The 17205-nt window shown below is 39.5% G+C and overlaps 2 protein-coding genes across 6 annotated transcripts in view; one reads left to right on the plus strand and one right to left on the minus strand.

The window, feature by feature from the left end:
- Positions 1-17205, minus strand: part of B3GALNT1 (beta-1,3-N-acetylgalactosaminyltransferase 1 (Globoside blood group)) — a 29759-nt gene that overhangs the window by 7513 nt on the left and 5041 nt on the right. For 3 of the 5 annotated variants that reach the window (XM_076341431.1, XM_076341432.1, XM_076341433.1), the window contains one exon: positions 13383-13547. The gene's annotated coding sequence lies outside the window, so the exon portion shown is untranslated. Of the gene's footprint in view, positions 1-1497; positions 1543-1717; positions 1825-13382; positions 13548-17205 lie in introns of those variants that run through there. The other 2 variants (XM_076341434.1, XM_076341435.1) reach the window with 2 other exon arrangements.
- ARL14 (ARF like GTPase 14) lies at positions 4613-5197 on the plus strand. The gene has a single exon (XM_076341437.1). The coding sequence runs from the start codon at positions 4613-4615 to the stop codon at positions 5195-5197; it is 585 nt and encodes a 194-aa protein (XP_076197552.1).

Here is a 17205-nt window from a genome sequence, read left to right on the forward strand (position 1 = left end):
CAGAATCAGAGACTAATGCCTGATCTGCTACATAATGAAAAATCTGGGAAAATAAATCATCAATTCAGGTCCTTTGCCCACACTATGCAAAACACAATCTTAAAGCTACCATATCCTTATGAAAAGCCTGCACCACAGGGCATCCAGGACAAGCACTGTAAAACGCTGTTTTGCTGCACGACTCCTGAGGAGCTAGGAAGCCCAGTCCCCACGAACCCTGCTGTTCTCTTCCCTAAGGTCACATTCCTCCAGTGATATGCTAAACCATTTGCAAACTAGCATATGTTCACCAGAACACGGCTTCTATAATGGTCATGAGGTAAAAACTACACTCCCCAAAACATGAGACAGCTATTTCTGCAGCGCTGAGAATTCAAAATACAGGCAGTCATCCTCCAACACCATTAAGCACAGAACTCTGACTTCAAGCACATGTGGAAAATAGAAAGGCAAATCAAACGGGAAACCCTAACCACAGCCCTCGACAGGAAAATCCCCTTCTTCTCCTATTTCAAATGCTTAAACCGAAGTAATGAGGTTGGAGGAGTGAGGTCTGAAAGTTGAGCTGGCACTTTTGCTCAGAGTTGGTGCAGTTGCAGACCTTCCACCTGCAGCCAGGACAGGTTCTCCACCACTTCCAGACTTTATTTGCCAGCAGTTTTTGCCTTCCAGTTGTACCACGGCGGCACGGGATATGCAGCAGGAGCAATACCAGGTCAAGAACTGCTCCCTTCAGGGAAATACTTTCATTTGCTTCCAAGCTCACAGCTTGCTGGCACAACACGATAGAGTCTGAGATTATGCTGACAGATAAAACTGATCAACTTTAAAACAAATGTAAGAAAACCTGTACTGAGCATGCTCTATAGTAATTTTAGATACATTTCTCACACTCTGCTATAGCTAGTCAAGAATGTCTGCACTCAGGAATTGCCAGGAAAAAGGTGACAAATTCTCGTATTCATTAAAGTCTAATAATTACAATAACCAATGGATAGTCCAATTTAAAGATTTAAAAAAACCCATATTTATAATGTTAGATGTACAGAAAAATAAATCCTTTTTTTTTTTAAAGCTACCAGCAGAAATAATTTGGAAGTGTATTACTGTTCCTGGCTTCTCATTTTCTTCATTTGGCTTACTACCAATAGAAACTAGAGGAATTTTTGCAAGATCCTGGGCTATGATGGTCTAATATCACAATACTTTAAAAATTATTTTAAACAACCTTTAACAACGACTTGCTCTCACTTCAAATTGCTTAATTCTCCGTTCTAGGCAACCTTTCACAACGCATAGATTAAGAGGTAACAGCCCAAAAGGTAGAATTCATTAAGAGGAAATCTACTGCCCCCTGCTGAAGCCATATAAAAACTTAAAGCCATTTAACTGTTTTCTATCAAAGGAAAATACGGTGACAGAAGAGTATTTTGTATTCATACACGAGGTTCTCCCCCGCACGCAGTTTCCAGAGCTCGCTCTTTCTCCCCAGCACACCTGTAAAGCGCTTCGCTCAGGGCGGGTGCTCCCCTTCCCTCGCTGCCCCCGATACCGCCGCCTCACGACATGCCGGGGGCGGGCCCGCGGGCGGCCGTCTCCTCCTGACCCGCCCTCACGGCGTTAAATGGCGGCGCCACCGCGGAGGCCGCCCGCGCGCCCCCTCAGGCACGTCGCGCCCCGCTGCGGGGAGCCGCGCTGTCCTCCCGCCCGCCGTTACCGTGCCGCCCGCCAGCCGGGGCAGATCGTCGCGCCTCCCGCGCGTAACGGCCGCGTCTCCGCACAGCAAGGGCCGCGGGTCTCGCTCGGAAAGGCTGGCCGCGCCCTGGGGAAGCAGGGTGCGGCTGGCCGCGGCGGGCACCGGGAAATACCCGCCTCCTCCTCCGCCTCCTCGCAGGGCTCGCGGCGGGCCTCGCAGCTGCCGGAGGGCATAGCAAATGGCGTTCGTAGCCTCTTGACCTTCGCCTGGAGCACGGTCTGGCGCTGGGTTTGTTCCTGACAGTCCTCGTAGGGCTCCAGCTGGTTCCTTCTTTAAAAATCACAGCATAGTGAGGTGTGGGATTAACGTTTATGGATTCCAGGGAAGAAGAGACAGGCGTTTTCAAATTGAACTTGTTCTCTTGCTTCAGCTACTAGAATTGATCATGGTGAGGATTCACCCTCAAGCCTCCCTAAATTATTACATTAATTGTATTTTGTAACGTTACAAAAGCATGCAGCTGTGGTGGAATATCCTGCTTGCACAACTTGGGAACCTACATAGTTTACGAACGGTTTATTGTGCAAAGTTTGAGTTCAGAATAATTGATGGAAAATCAGCTGTCCCAGTTCAGTTTTATTACTCTGGGTTTTTTAAACTGAACATACAGGCAAACCCTACACAAGCAAGACAGCCTCACCCCAGCAAAGCAAATACACCTTTGGACAAATCAAAGGTAGATTTCTCATTCTTTCAAATGCTTGCCTCTCAGTGCAAATGTAGATTTAGAACCTGCAAGCAGAAGTCTGCATCGTGCTGTATCTTCTGCAGCTGACTACGGCTCTGTTTTGATCTCATACTGGTATACAAACTCCAAAGTAAGGTGGGAAATCATCACTGGAAGTGGCTTAGCATCACAAAATCTTGCTCTGAACCAAAGTCACATTTGACTCGGGTACAGTTAAAAACTGCAAAACCATGGAGTCTTGAGAAGCTAGCTATTCTGTCCTGGAAATAATTAGCTTGTAAAAAGTCAGACATTGCTTAATCACTTCTTTAAAGTGATAGTCTGATGCAGTAACAGTTGAGACTATAAATATCAAATACAGTTGGAGCAAACATACAGAGCAGAGAACTGTGAGTAATCTTCAAATTGCAGCACTACCCAGGGACACAGACCATCCATCCACTCTGTCACTGCTCACACAGGAGGGAGGTTTTGCCCTTGATCAAGATAACCATATTTCAAGGAAATGGCATGCTATTTTGCAGGGAATTATGATTCATTTGACTGTGTTAACAATGTGTTTTGCAGTTTCCTGTCTCCCCATCTTTCAATTCATTCATGTACATTATTTATAAAGAAATGCAAACACTTTCTTCCCTGGTTTAATACATCGTGACCCGCTCCTGAAAAAAATCCTATACATAATCTATACATGAAAAATATACAACAGTGAGTATGTCACTGTCATCTTTTGTTGCCCCCAATTAGTTCTGGTATAACCCTTTCAGCTTCAAGAGAAACCAGATCATAACTTGTCTGTCAAGACTGAGGTTTATTTTACGCAACATGTGTAATATCTGAGCAACCAATGTCGTAATTATCAAAATGATTACCCTATCAGTCAGCAGCTCATTTGGCCAGAAGACCTTTAAATCTTTTTGCTGATTATGTACTTTCTGAAGCAAAGACAAATGGTAATAACTAATACTAGTGCATCTGGGTATAAGGGCAAATAAGTACTGCAATACTCGGTATGCATTGGACCAGCCCAAGGTAGGTCTACTAACTCAAAAAAAGGGAGACTCGATATGAATTAAATAATAATATACTAAATTTTCTATCTCCCCTTTCTTTATTCTGCTCGTTTGAATGCTGGCAAAAAAATGATCTTTTGATCGAGACTCGGTTATTTCCCCCCTTCTTGTTCCTACCTTGGTCATAGATCAGTGGGCAACAACAGAACAGAGCATAATGAAGCTAATAGAAATTTTTACTTTCAGGTAGCTGAATCTCAGTAATGACCAGATCGTAAGATCTATATTTAGTCTCTGCCATGCAGAGTGCAGTTAAACTTGTTCATACAAACATAACTCACAGAGTTTACAACTCAGACAGCGTAATCAAAGCAGACAACTTCACGCATGAGTGGGCAGGAGGAGTAACTGATGGAGCCTGAGGCCGCCAGTTAAAGCAGAGCACATTTTTAAGTGGAGTTCTCTTATGGTTTGATTGGGTCCCTGTGCCCATGTAGACTCACATTAGAAACCACTTGAGATTAATTTGTTGCTGGGAGATGAGATGCACCGATAAATCAGGTACCTTCTCATTTTGTAGATTGATAAGTATGGACAAACCTTAAGATCTCCCCTCTTCACTGGCTGTGTTTCTATTTTGTTTCTTTTCCAAAATGGATGCAGATGCAGTAACAAAGGGATTTATCTCTGGGCACACACTGGAACGGGGCAGACAGTTAGCGGTTCCCTGGACCATGGGATTAGGCAGTATAACCAGGCTGCTGCTGGTTCAGTACACACAATTTTACAATGTAAGGAGTTCTTAAATGGTCATGGAAGTGTGGTTCATTGTTCAAACATGTTCAAAGACTATAACCTTTGTGCTTATGACCAATTGGTACGTTACTCATAGTTGTTCCACCCACAGGCTTGGCATTGAACATGACACCTTCGTAAATACTGTTTGCATATTATCAAGTTGATAAAAGCCAGCATGTATTCATCCAGAGATTTTACTTACTTTTCACAGTGCAAAGCTGCTTCTTCCCCTTCCTCTTCCTTACTCTTTGTGCTTCATCTCACGGAGGAAGACAGACACCTTACTGACAAAAATTGGCTTCACAGAAGACAGTGAATTCCAGCTTTAAAGGCTTACTAGAGACCACCGTGGCACAAATGGGCCTCCAGAACACCAAACACTCCAAAGTCAAGCAAGCTAATATACTGATGTTAGGACTTGATTCTGCGGGAAAATCTACACTGTTGTACAAGTTCAAGTATAACGATGTTTTTCTAACAATTCCAACAATTGGCTTTAATGTTGATATGATTGAAACCGGCAAAGATTTTACATTGACGTTTTGGGATGTTGGAGGGCAACAGAAAATGAGACAGGTTTGGTGCAATTTCCTGGAAGACGCAGACGGACTGCTGTATGTTGTGGACAGCTCTGATAAGCAACGGCTGGAAGAATCAAAGAAAGAATTTGAACTCATTTTAAAGAATGAATTTATAAAAAGCGTACCAGTCGTTGTGCTGGCGAACAAGCAGGATTTGCCTGGAGCTTTGAACGCTGAGGAAATAACCAGGAGATTCAACATGAAGAAGTACTGCAGTGACAGAAATTGGTATGTACAGCCCTGTTGTGCTATCACAGGAGAAGGTTTGTCAGAAGCTCTCCAAAGACTAACCACATTTGCAAAACACTACAGCAGATCAAAGGAGACTTCTACAATCTTTAAGGAAATCGAAACACTTTAAGAATTTCTGTCATCAAATTCTGGTGAACTTTAATCAACATATTTTGTTGGACAGACTAAATCTGAAAATACTGGATTCTGGAGAACTCCTATAAGTAAATATTTATAAAGAACTTTGACAATATTAAATTATAGTTATACCTGCAAATGCTTCTGAGATACTACTCTGCAGCATTTTATTAGTGATTGTATATTCGGGGTTATTCAGCTCAGAAGTGTGGCTGTTGAATGATGAAAAAGGTGGAGCTGAGCTTCTGAATTTTAGGAAGTGGAAACAAAATAGGTGAGCAGTGCTTAAAATGCTTAAATCGAGTTACTTTGTCAAGACATAAAATAGCCAAGTCATTTGTTCAGCAAGAAAAGCAAGAGATAAAATGTTGCTTCGTAATAAATGCTCCATGGATGTATTTCTCATGTAAAAATATAGTCATTTTAGAGCTTAAACTCTTAGTTATGTACAAGAGAACCTATGAGTCTGAAATACTTGTTAGGTATTATTGCATTCTAGAACCAATTACTCCAAACAGATTTTAACAAACAGGATCTGCTCCTCATCAAGACACAGACAAAGCTGAGATCCAGAGCTGTGTGTAAGGCATAGGTCTGATGTCCTTTTGTTACAGATTTCCATGTACCGATTTCTGTTTCTGCACCGTTGGATTGCTATCCTTAGCCAAGAGCAGAGCGATGGAAGTCAGCATGGGATCAGTCCAGTGAAGCACTGATCCCTGTTGTTTTTGGGGTGGGGGATAAAAAGGGGAGGAATGGGGGGATTGGCTCCTTGGTCATGTTTTTATAGATCTTGATGGATCCTGTCCTGCCTGTACTGAAGCCACCTGAAATTTTGTTACCGATAAATTTAGGTTTGATTAAATTTGACATGTGGCACAAAATTGCTAATTCTATTATTACAGTTTGTAGAAAAAAATTCCAAATGAAATTTCTGTTCAGATTCCCTGATTGATGAAGGAGTGAATGAGTATTCTGAATGCCGTTAAAGCAATGAAGGATGGATAACTAGAAGACTAATTGAACTGTATCAACCATGAAAACAGTTTAAGCACTAAGGCTGAAAAGTTAATAGGGCTTGCTCTTTCAAAAGCAAGAGAACAGAGACCATCTAATTACTGGTTATACAGTCCCAGCAAATCGAGCCCAATTATTTCTGCCTTCTTGAGCAATCCTTGCAGAGGTAGGATGCTCCAGTGGTTAGGATGTTTGCTTAGATAGCTGGATTTTTTTTCTCCTACATCTACCACAATCTTTGACCACAGGCAAGCCATTTCATCACTCTGTGCCTCAACAGTCCCTTGGCAAAATGAACTTCCCAGTTATGCACTCTGAAAAAGTTGTGGCAAGGGTCAGCTTGTGAGCCTTTCTCCTGCAACAAAATGATTATGCCAAGTAATTCACATAAGAAATTTACATTTAGTTCTTACTAATAACCAGGCAGGAATTTCAAGTTATAGATGGTGAAACAGCAAGAAAAGCACCCAGACGTATCCTGTTGTCTCATGCATATATTATTCAAAGACAAAAAATCATCAGGTGAATTTTCTGAAATAGTAAACAAAGGAAGGTTTCTCAACAGAAGCTGTTATTAATACTGACAGTAATTACCATGGGCTAGATCCTGAGTCATGTTGAGACTACATTTCTAAAAGGAGAGCAAGTACTTAGACTTGTCATTGCCTGGTCTGATGATTTAGGCTCAATATAAAATATCATCTTCTGTCCCAAGAAAGATTTTTAGAAGTCTACAACAATGGGAACATTATTTTTCTAAACCAAACAATTCAATGTTAAAAAATGTAACATTTCAGATCAATACCCTTATAAACATTTGCATGCGTATGTTACATACTGAATTCTCCCGCTAGTTTAATCTAATCATGTGCCTATTATAAATCTGAATCTAGTTCACTGGCCTCAGGACTTCCTCAGGCAATAACACTCCTTGAGAGATTTAATGAGAGTGCACCAGGGTCTCTAATTAGACAAGAAGCAAGTTCTGAAGGGAGAAATAAAGTAGTATAATAGACCAGCTCATATAGCTAAAAAAGAGAATAAGCTTTCAGGCACACAGTCCCTTCTCCAGGTTATCAAATTAGATTAAATGATACTCACATTGACTTGAAGAAAATCTTTTACATTATGCTTCAAAGGAAATAAATAAACTCTATTCCATTCACTTTATAGAATATCAAGTATTTAAAAATTGATTTTTCTAAGAGCTTGGTTTCCTAAAGAAGTGAAGCCATGCCCACTTTATCTGCCCATGGGGAGCCCTACCTTTTTGAATAATTTTAAAACTTTAAAACAAATACCAAGTTGGATAGAGGCGGAGGTTCTCAAAGGAATTGTATGCCTGAAAGTTTAATCAAAAAAATCAGTGAGATAGAGAAAAGCGACCATACTGGTGCCCCCAGTGAAGGCAAGGCTGATAAGGTGCAAAAGACTAATCCCCAAGGAGATAAATGTTTCATTTTAGCCACAAGAGAGCCTACAAGAGGACATAAATCCACAGAGCCCAGACTTACTTAGTTCCTCTGCTCCTGGAGCTAGTTGGTCTTTTTCTATACTGCATGAGTAAATAGTGTACTTGGAGGCTTCTTTAGGATGAGGAGATAGAGGATATAGAATCCACTCCTTAAAATTTCCTTTCTAAAGCTGGAGTAAAGAATCTCCCTGACTGCTCACCTTGTTTTGGGAAGGATCCCTGAAGAGGCGTATTACGTGGGCAGGAAGGTGCAGAGGAAGTGGAGCTTCTGGCTCAGTTCTGCAAGAACGCAGAGCAGAGCACCGCGCTGCCCGCTTTGCAGCCGATGCGGCTTTTTTCCCCAGCCCACAGGCAGACTGGGGTTCATTCTGAAGGAAGGTCAGCTCTCAGAGGCAGGAGGGAGCAGGGACCCCTGTGCCACTAACCTCAGCACCAGTGTCTTCTGCCCTCACGCATATACTTGCTCCAGGGCACTGTCTGGTCCCTATTGGAAGCCTGGAAATTGTTTGATATCCAATCCCATCATGTGTTACGTAGTGAAATCAATAGCAAGGAAGTTACAAAGGCATTTTACAGCTTCATCCTGCTATGGACAGTTTTAGGTCTTTTGACTGCTTGGCTGAACAATATAGTGAGCAGAATTGTCTTTATGTTTCAGAGCACAACAAACTGGAAATCTACTTGTGCTAAAAATACAATCCATAGTATTGTAAGCATAATTTATTCCCGGACAAGTTTTGTTTTATTTTATTACTTAGAATTTATATAGGTTACTCACTAAAAACAGTTCTAGGATTTTTGAAGGGTTCAGGGTGCTTTGAGAAGGTAAAAAATCAGAATATGAAGAGTGCTGCCCACCTTGGCAGTGGAACCAAAGTCTATGAGTTGAAAAGTTTGCATGGGATGAAAGGCTTTAAAGAGTTTGCTCCCCCCCCCAGCTGTTTATATTGCTTCAGGTTTTGTAACTTTTTTCATTAGCTTTCCTAATAAATCACAGCCTGATCACCCTGGTGTTTCTTGCATTTTCTAGTGATGCATACTGGCAGTCTTGTGCAACTGCAGTGAAGTGGTAGAAGCATTACAACTATATTGTGGCTAAAGCGTACAACTCCTCCAGTGTCTGCTAATATTCCTTACACAAAGTTTGCTGTACCTGTTCATTTCTGCTGACAGAACAGTCATCCATGAAGAAATAAATGGTACATATCTGAGATTGTGAAACACAGAGGGTAGGATCTGGGAAACCTGAGGCATGCTGTGCCCTCTCAAGGACATTATCCACTGGGACGTGTTTGGATGTGACAATTTAAAAGCTGACAAATCCAGAGTATGGGGAGCTGTCCTTTTGTCCATTCATTGATAAGATTACTGTGGTATAAAATCATGATGAGCTTTTGGAGTTTTGAAATAGCTGTCATGGAGCCCATTGAACATAGTTCCAGTGGGATGAAATTTTAAGGGAAGGTGTCGAGCAGCATAAAAAAACATTGCAAATTTGGATAGTAACACTCCCTCCTTCTTTGCCTGGGAGACAACTCTCGCAATAATTGAATACTCTGCAGAATCAAAGGGAAGTGTAATGTGTAAGGAATGCAGGACAAGGCTTTTTCAATAGCAGGTAATGTAAAGCTGGGCAAGTTACTCAAAATGTCTCTGTTGCCATCTCCTCCTCATTTCTGACAAGTTAACTGAAAAAAACAAAGGAAAGACTTTCATATATCAAACAAGTTCTAAGCCTACTGCATAGGAAGACAATACTTTGAAGCACTGTATCCATATTAAACTGCTTAAAGCAGGTTTTCTTGCCAAAGTGAATGACCCATGCTACAATTAGACTTCTTCCACTCATAATTAGCTCAAGTATTCCTATTCAGCACAGGCATAAGGATTCTGGACATATATCTCATCAGATCACACATGCTAGATTATACAAGTCTCTAATTTCAGATGTAAACTCTTTAGGGTGGAGGCCCTACTTATAAAGCACACACCATACTGCAGATACAATTTGCAAATATAAATTCATAAAACAGTAACAAGTCCAAACACATCTTATTTTGAACGCATGCAATTTTAACAAATTGTGCATTAGCTTGTGTTTCAGTTTCTACCATACCCTGTTCTTTAGCTATGATAAATGTTCTTGTACCACTCCCGCTCATCCATGACGTTTGCAGTGTAACTGTACCACATCTAGCGCTAAGTTGGGCTGCCATCAAGAGACACCTCCCCTCACCCTCTGTCACCTTTGCGTCCCCCTCCCCAGCTCCATATTTACACTTGCAGATCTCTGCACAGCAGAGCTTTCTCATTTTCCTTGTCCTTCACCAATTATCAAAATGGTGATGCCAGTTTTCATGGCCTTTTTATTAGATTTTCATTGACTGTTTTTGTGTCTGCTCTCATGCTGCTCCTTATACTTGGAATTACCCAAACACATTTACAAAATCATTTCATTGTTTTGTTTCAGATCCTTCCTTAAAGCACTCCTTTCTCATGATGTATGCAAAAATCCTGACAATAGCTGTTAGGGTTTTATGACAAGGCCCCGGCCCATATCTTTTGATGAGTATTCTTTTATTATTTCCTTTTTCTCCCCATATTTATTAATCTGTTCCCTTTTAGCCTTAGAATGTGCTTTCTTTGGTGCAAAAATCATCTTTTTGTTCTGTGTTTCACATACTGCCTGACCGATGAGTTTCTAGACCTTATACTACTGCTATAAGTAGCCTGAATCTCGTGGAGTATCTGCTAAAATAAATAATTTTGTGAGTTTAAATAAATCATCTAGGTCTGAAACGTGAGCCATGTGTATTCCTTCTTTTTAGCAAATATAGTTGGGAACTGCAGCAACAACTTCATTGATCCAAACAAAGGCTAATCTCCCTTACAACTGTGCTTGGCTGTTAAAGGATAACTGTGCCTTAATCAATAGTTTTCAGTTACTTTATCTAAAGCACACACATTAATCACTAAAGAATGCTAGCCTCAACCTTTTCTTAACCGATTTGTAATTCTGAAAAGTTCTGGTTTACTTTAGGACCATCACAGATTCATGTGAAAATCCCTCATATCATTTGAATGCAAAACAAAATGTAAAGGCATTTCTGTAAACAGCTTAACTACTATATGATAAATGAATGTCAGTCTCCTCATCAGTTGGGTCTCATGCCCAGGCTCCACTGCTGGGTGCTATCATTTCGTGTATTCACAAGACAGTTCAATGGCTTTTGACTAAGTTCACATATTTTTTCCTTTGTTGAGGATTTACAATGTAAGGTTCAATATACCTAAAATGTATATAGAGGTTCACAATATGAATGCTTATGTACTCATCAGTTATTTACGCATGTTGCAGACCAACATGAGTGCATACAAATCCAGCTTGAATTACTCTGTTTTATCTAAAAAGGTAAAACAAAATAAGAAATAGTATGCTACAGAAAAAGTATGTAAGGAGTTAAGCAGGAGGGGAAGTGAGAGAAGATAAGCTAAAGAAATACAATGGAAAAGGATAGAGAAAAGAAAAATAGGTGAGAAAAGTTCTCGGGTCAAACATAGTGCTACATGTATGCAGATACGCAAAGCAATAGAAAGCAACAAAAATCACGTTTCAGACATCAACTCGAGTGGTTTTTGCATTCCCTGCTTGTGATAATAGTGTGTTAAAAAGCCTTTTCTTATTTTGAAATAAACATTTAATGTAGGCAAGCATTCCTACTTGTGCTTACATATGTAACTTCACGTGTATTCTCTCTAAACATATATTACATACTAAAGGCAACTATTTCATAGATTTTAGTAACATTAGGTCCCAAAGATAATGTAACCTTAAAGAAAATGTTATGCAAATAACTGACTCCTTATAGTAACTCTAAACAATATCCTGAATATGAATAATTAAAAACATATAACATTTTGTTAAAATCAAATGTTGTGGAAATTAAATACAGTAGTTTAAAATAGCTCTTCCACTTAACCTACATAGGAAGACATTCATATTTCTTAGCTATCACGTGCTTACTAAGGGCTATACATTGAGCCTTTCCTTTTTGAAGATTAAGATTTTCCAATGAGTCATTTGGTTCATCGACCATTTAAAATGATAATTTATTGCCTACGCTAACGGGTAAATTTGTATACACTTTTCTTTCTCGTGCTACTAAAAAGCCCCTGCCAAGTATTCTGGAAAACCCAAGCCAAATACTAGAAAATCTTTACCTAAATTGAGTAATATTACAGAAACACTTGTATAAAGTTTAGCATTTCCACACTGAGACATCTTGTGGCATATGAGACATACTGCAGTTAATAAAAATGAAACTAACTGGTTGTAAATTCAAATGGTGACAACATGAGCTTGAGAACTCTCTGTTCTGAGAGGTTTAAACCACACAGCTAAAAAACTTGTACATCACTTTTTCAAACAAAAACTGGCTAATTATAACATTGATGGGACTTATTTTCAGATATTAAGTATTTACAAACCTGATAGTAACAATTTGTTAAATTAAAATTTCTGTACTTTAGGTAAAATCCACATTTGTTTTCATTCCACATTAAGATGAATGTTTCAAAAGTACAGCATTTTGTGGAACAGAAATTTCATAACAGTGAGTGATGTCCAAACTGCTGTTTCTTCAAAGAAGTGTGTCAAAGAAATGCATTTACTTTAATATTGTATTTATCTGATGAAAAAAATGCTGTTTTGAGTCACTTAAAAAGTAAATATTCCAATTCAACTTGAACCTCTATGGAATTCAATATTTTTTAAAAATTATCAGAAGATTTCTCTAAGGATAAATTATTTTGAAAAAATTGACAGATTTCTCTGATGAAAGCTTAATTCCTATTATTCTGTTCATTTGTACTTCAGTCTTTGATTTAAAAGACAAAAAATTTCTAGATGACCAATTGTTAAATGAGTACTTGTAGCTTCTCTGCTAAAATTGTTTAGCTAATAAATACAAACAGTATCACACACTGAAGGAGTATCTCACTGTGAAGAAGGTACCACAGCAATACAGCCTCTGACCTTAACCCTTTCTTTTTTGGGTCATCTCATCCTTTTGCAGCATTTCCAACCCACCACCAGCGAGGAAAAGGGAAGGAACAACAGCACCCAGCTGCCAGAATTGCCTCTGAGACAGGGAGACCCTCCGTATGCAACTATTTACATCAGTACCACAGGACCTCCCTCTATATGCTTTTTCTTCTGCTTTGGAGGTCTTGGTATTACCAGCCTCACTAACTGTAATTAAAAACCCATTAAATACGTTAGCAATGTAACTCAAATATACAACAAATTGTATTAAGTTTTTCATACTTCCTTCACAGCATTCCGATTTATTTACAGCATGTAAATGCTGAGAGGATTAAAAACCGTGTTTATATCTCATGGGAATCCCTCCTGCAATCTGCTCTATAGAAGGAATAGTGATTTTCATATCATGGGTAGCTTAAGATGAATAATGAGCCATGGCTAACAAAACAACAAGCCTGACATTTACTTGAAACGTCTTTTGAAGTTAATGAGAATTTAACATAACTCTGGAAAAAACTTGGTATAATATTCGACTGTTAAGTTGGTAGTCCATGGTACTATTTCCTGTTAGTTACTTCAAGATTAATTCTGTAATGGCACTCATCCTGACCTGCTGCCCCCTCTGACAGTAGCCAAACTTACCTCCCCAGCAAGAGAATCCTTGTGCCGTCACGCTCATGGCCGTGCACTTACAAGCCCCAAATGGCTGTTATGGTGGGTTCTCAAGGGAAGCAATTGCCACCAGCATGGGAATCACTTGTTCTTTCCTTCCTTTTCCTACCTCTTGGTTGTAGCCTTTGGTTTGTGCTGGGGAAAAAACCAAGCAGACAACAGTCATTTCAACATTTAATAAGCATAACCCAGTAATATAGATGTCCAAAGCTTAACAACCCATTAGTGTGCAATACATGCTCCTGATTAAAGTGTGCACCAGTCAGCACTAACAGCATCATAAGCAGGAACAATCAATAGTGGGTTGAGTGGATCCAAATGAAAACTAGCTCATTACTATGGGAAAGGTACTACGGGGGAAAACGTGCTGCATTGGAAAGGAGCCCAGGGAAGGTAACTTGTCTGGGGACCCCCTTGCTTCTCTTCCTGGCTGGCCACGGGGAGAGTTTTCCCTTTCCCTTCTCCCTCTTTCTCGCTGTCCTTTTGCTTTTTATTTTTACCGGATAGCAATTTTTACCATTAGAGTGAGATGTACACTATCAGCTATGTCTCAAGAGTAAATCTTTAGGCAGGTAAGTCTGTCTCAACATCTTCTGTGCAACAGATGGAAGTGCAAGCCACTTTACATCAGTTTTCTATTTCCTAGGTTGCAGGTGAGTGTTATTCAGTCTACTCAAATGTATTATACTGCAAAAAATACTGTCGGTCATTACAGCATCCAGGATAGCCAGACTACCGTTCCTCCCACTCTGACTTCCCTCCTTAACAGTTTCACCCCTGCCCCGCTCCCTTCTCCAGCAGCGTTATTCTCCTGGAGGAACACTACAAAATTCCACCATATCTGTCTCACAGGCTCAGACTATCACGATGGAGAAAGGACAAAAGTTACTCCATAGTTTATTAGATTATAATTATGTGTTCCTAAACTGGAATTGCCATTAACGTTAAATTTTTTTTCCACGTTAAGTTGGCAGTGATTTATAAGAGCCCTGAATACCAGTTCATAACTAAAAGGAGATTTTAATATAAAAAGAAGTAATGAACATTAAAAGAAAGGGTTGATCTAGGTGATCTGACAGAGGCGTAGAGTCCTTGAAGCTACCAAAACGCTATATATTTCAGAAAAATTATGTGGCCATTATTCCCCCCAAAAGAAAAGCTGAAACAGAAATATTGCCCTTTATCAGACATCAGAAAATCAAGGAGAGCTCAGTCAGAAATCCTTACGAGAATGGGCCTCGTTAGTGCTGCTGCTCAGAAGTACTCATTTTCTTCATTACAGTGTAACAGAGAGATATGCAGACTTAGGGTATTTTCACATCTCCACTCAATATCAATCCTTCAGCATTTCAAAATTCCTTATTCAGTTATGTATTCTAGTTTCCTTGCAAAATTAGCCTGAAACACAGCATTGACAAAAGCAGTCTGCATCTGGACATTTACATTTTTGTTGCATAAAAGATGCATCTTGGATTTGATGCCATTTTATATGCTAAATACTGCTCACTGGCAGTGTTAACAGCCAGAAATAAGATAGCTTAAATTTTAGATGCACCCGTAAACGTCTCTAGCTTTGTGATCCTATTAGTGTTTCTATGTACAATGTGAAACATGTATTACCCAATGCTTCATACTAGCATTTAATATCTAAGCATATTGTATATATTAATTTTTAAAATACAGCTCTGAGGATCATCCTTCCATTTGAAAACCTGAGGAACTAAGGATATGAGGGCAATGACTTCACCTTCTGCAGACAGTCAAGTGGAACAGAATCCAGAATATTGGAGTTCCCAGGCCTGCCAGTACATACTAAGTTTTCCTTTCCTTCTAGAAACATTATGGAACTCACCCAAAACAAGCAGCTGCGACAGAAAAGTTTTCTGTCACTGTCTTACCATCAGTGGTGCTACCAGAGGATGACTTTGTTCTAGGGGCTTCTTAAGGATTTTTTTTAGCATGGAAACAATATATCCCTGAATCTTGCAGGCAACACTGAAATGGCTCATTTCACTAACCATTTCCTCACTTTTTATCTCAAATGAAATTTTCTTCCCTTGCCTTTATTAGGAAATTGTTCTGTTTGAAAGGTAGAGCAGCTAGGACAAAGGCAGGAAAGCACAGCTCCACAATCTGCGGATTCGTGATTGATTCCTGTTCTTCTTGGGCTATTTGCAGCTGATGGATTTTGTGATCAACTCTGGCTCCAGTACCAAGAAACGTTTTTGGCAATGGTCATTTCACGATCTATAAATTCGTCTTCAAATGGCCTGATCTAATGCATTAAAAACTGAATGCATATAGGCTGAACTGTAGAAAACTCCACCAATGTAAATTAAAAGCAATCCCAAAATCAAAGGTTGTATTAAATAAAAAGTTATATTAAAACAGAATAACTGAGATCAGAAGTCAGCTCGTGTACTATTTCAGAGATAGCTTTGAAACTCTGATCATAAATTTTAACAGGACTGCCTCCTGCTTAGTGTTTGCAGTCATGTGGGAGCCCTAAGTTTATTTTCTAATCACAGGAGCAGATGTTCAGCTGATGTGAATCAGCAAACAGCCACTGAAGCCAGAGGAACTACCTTTAATTTGCACCATCTGGGGATCTGTTTTGCAGTGTCTCCTTTTGAAGAAACAGAATATTGTGCATTATCTTATAACTAATCACACGGTAGCTTCCAAAAAATGAAAAAGAAACATATCTAGAGCTCTTTAACTAGAAAAAAGTGCTCATTATGTGGTGTTTCAAATTCAAACAGGCCTTGGGGGAGGAGATCCTTAAGGCATCTATAATACTCGGGCCGTAAGTAAGCACAGGAAAGCAAGCCTGGCGAGGGACAGTGTTAAATGGGTGAGAGCACTAAAACTAAATTGGCCTAGTGACATCAACAGGCCTTTGGCTTCATTAACATCTGATACGGGCCGGCACTGAAATCGAGATCAAGAACATCTCTCAGTAATTTTAGTGTCTTGTACAACATGATTAAAGTGTTATAAATGGAAAGGCATTGAATTCTACTATGTTTGGACATTTTAGGCTGATTTTTTTAAAATTCTGTGCAGTTCATTACTCTCAGAAACTGTGTTGCTATAAAGTGAGTTTTTAAGTACCACTCCAACTAAAGAGTATTTTTTTCTAAGTACAAATATGTAAATTTTTTTCTGAATACAAAAAGGCTAGAATACAGTGTAAGCAATGGTTCTAAATGGACACAGAAAAATAAATGGGACACATGCACAGGAACTCCACAGCTTTTGAATACAACAGAAGTGTCCCACTGCACAAGAGAATGACCCCTGTGTGAGAGTGAATGTAGCCAGAAGATAGGAAAGCTGTTTAAGAGTTTGTGGTCAAAATCTTTTCTTCCTACTGTCATCCAAGGGACTTCAGCCAACTTCAATCAAAAAGCAACTTTAAACCAATAGGTTAGGGTAACAATTTGAAAAACAAGTTGAAAAATTAGTGGAAATGATTGCATATCAATTTTTTTTTCAAGTGAGAAGGGAAGCAGGGCAGAAGGCTGGAAGTAATTTAAGAGTTAATAATTTATCCAAGAAGATAGCACTATTAATATGGCTTTCTAGCTCAAAAGGAATGATGTGCATCCACACCAGATGTATCGCTAATGCATGGTCCGTTGTACTGCTGTTTTCACATGCCTCTAGACAACAGAAAGAGTAAAGAAAATGTCAGCAGTGATAGCAGGATTTGTTGTAGATGCTGCAGATACTCAGTGTACAGCCTTTTATTACAAAATGGCATACAACTGAGGCAAAGCATATTTGAGCA

Source organism: Aptenodytes patagonicus, chromosome 6, assembly GCF_965638725.1.
Source record: "Aptenodytes patagonicus chromosome 6, bAptPat1.pri.cur, whole genome shotgun sequence".
NCBI lineage: Eukaryota > Metazoa > Chordata > Aves > Sphenisciformes > Spheniscidae > Aptenodytes > Aptenodytes patagonicus.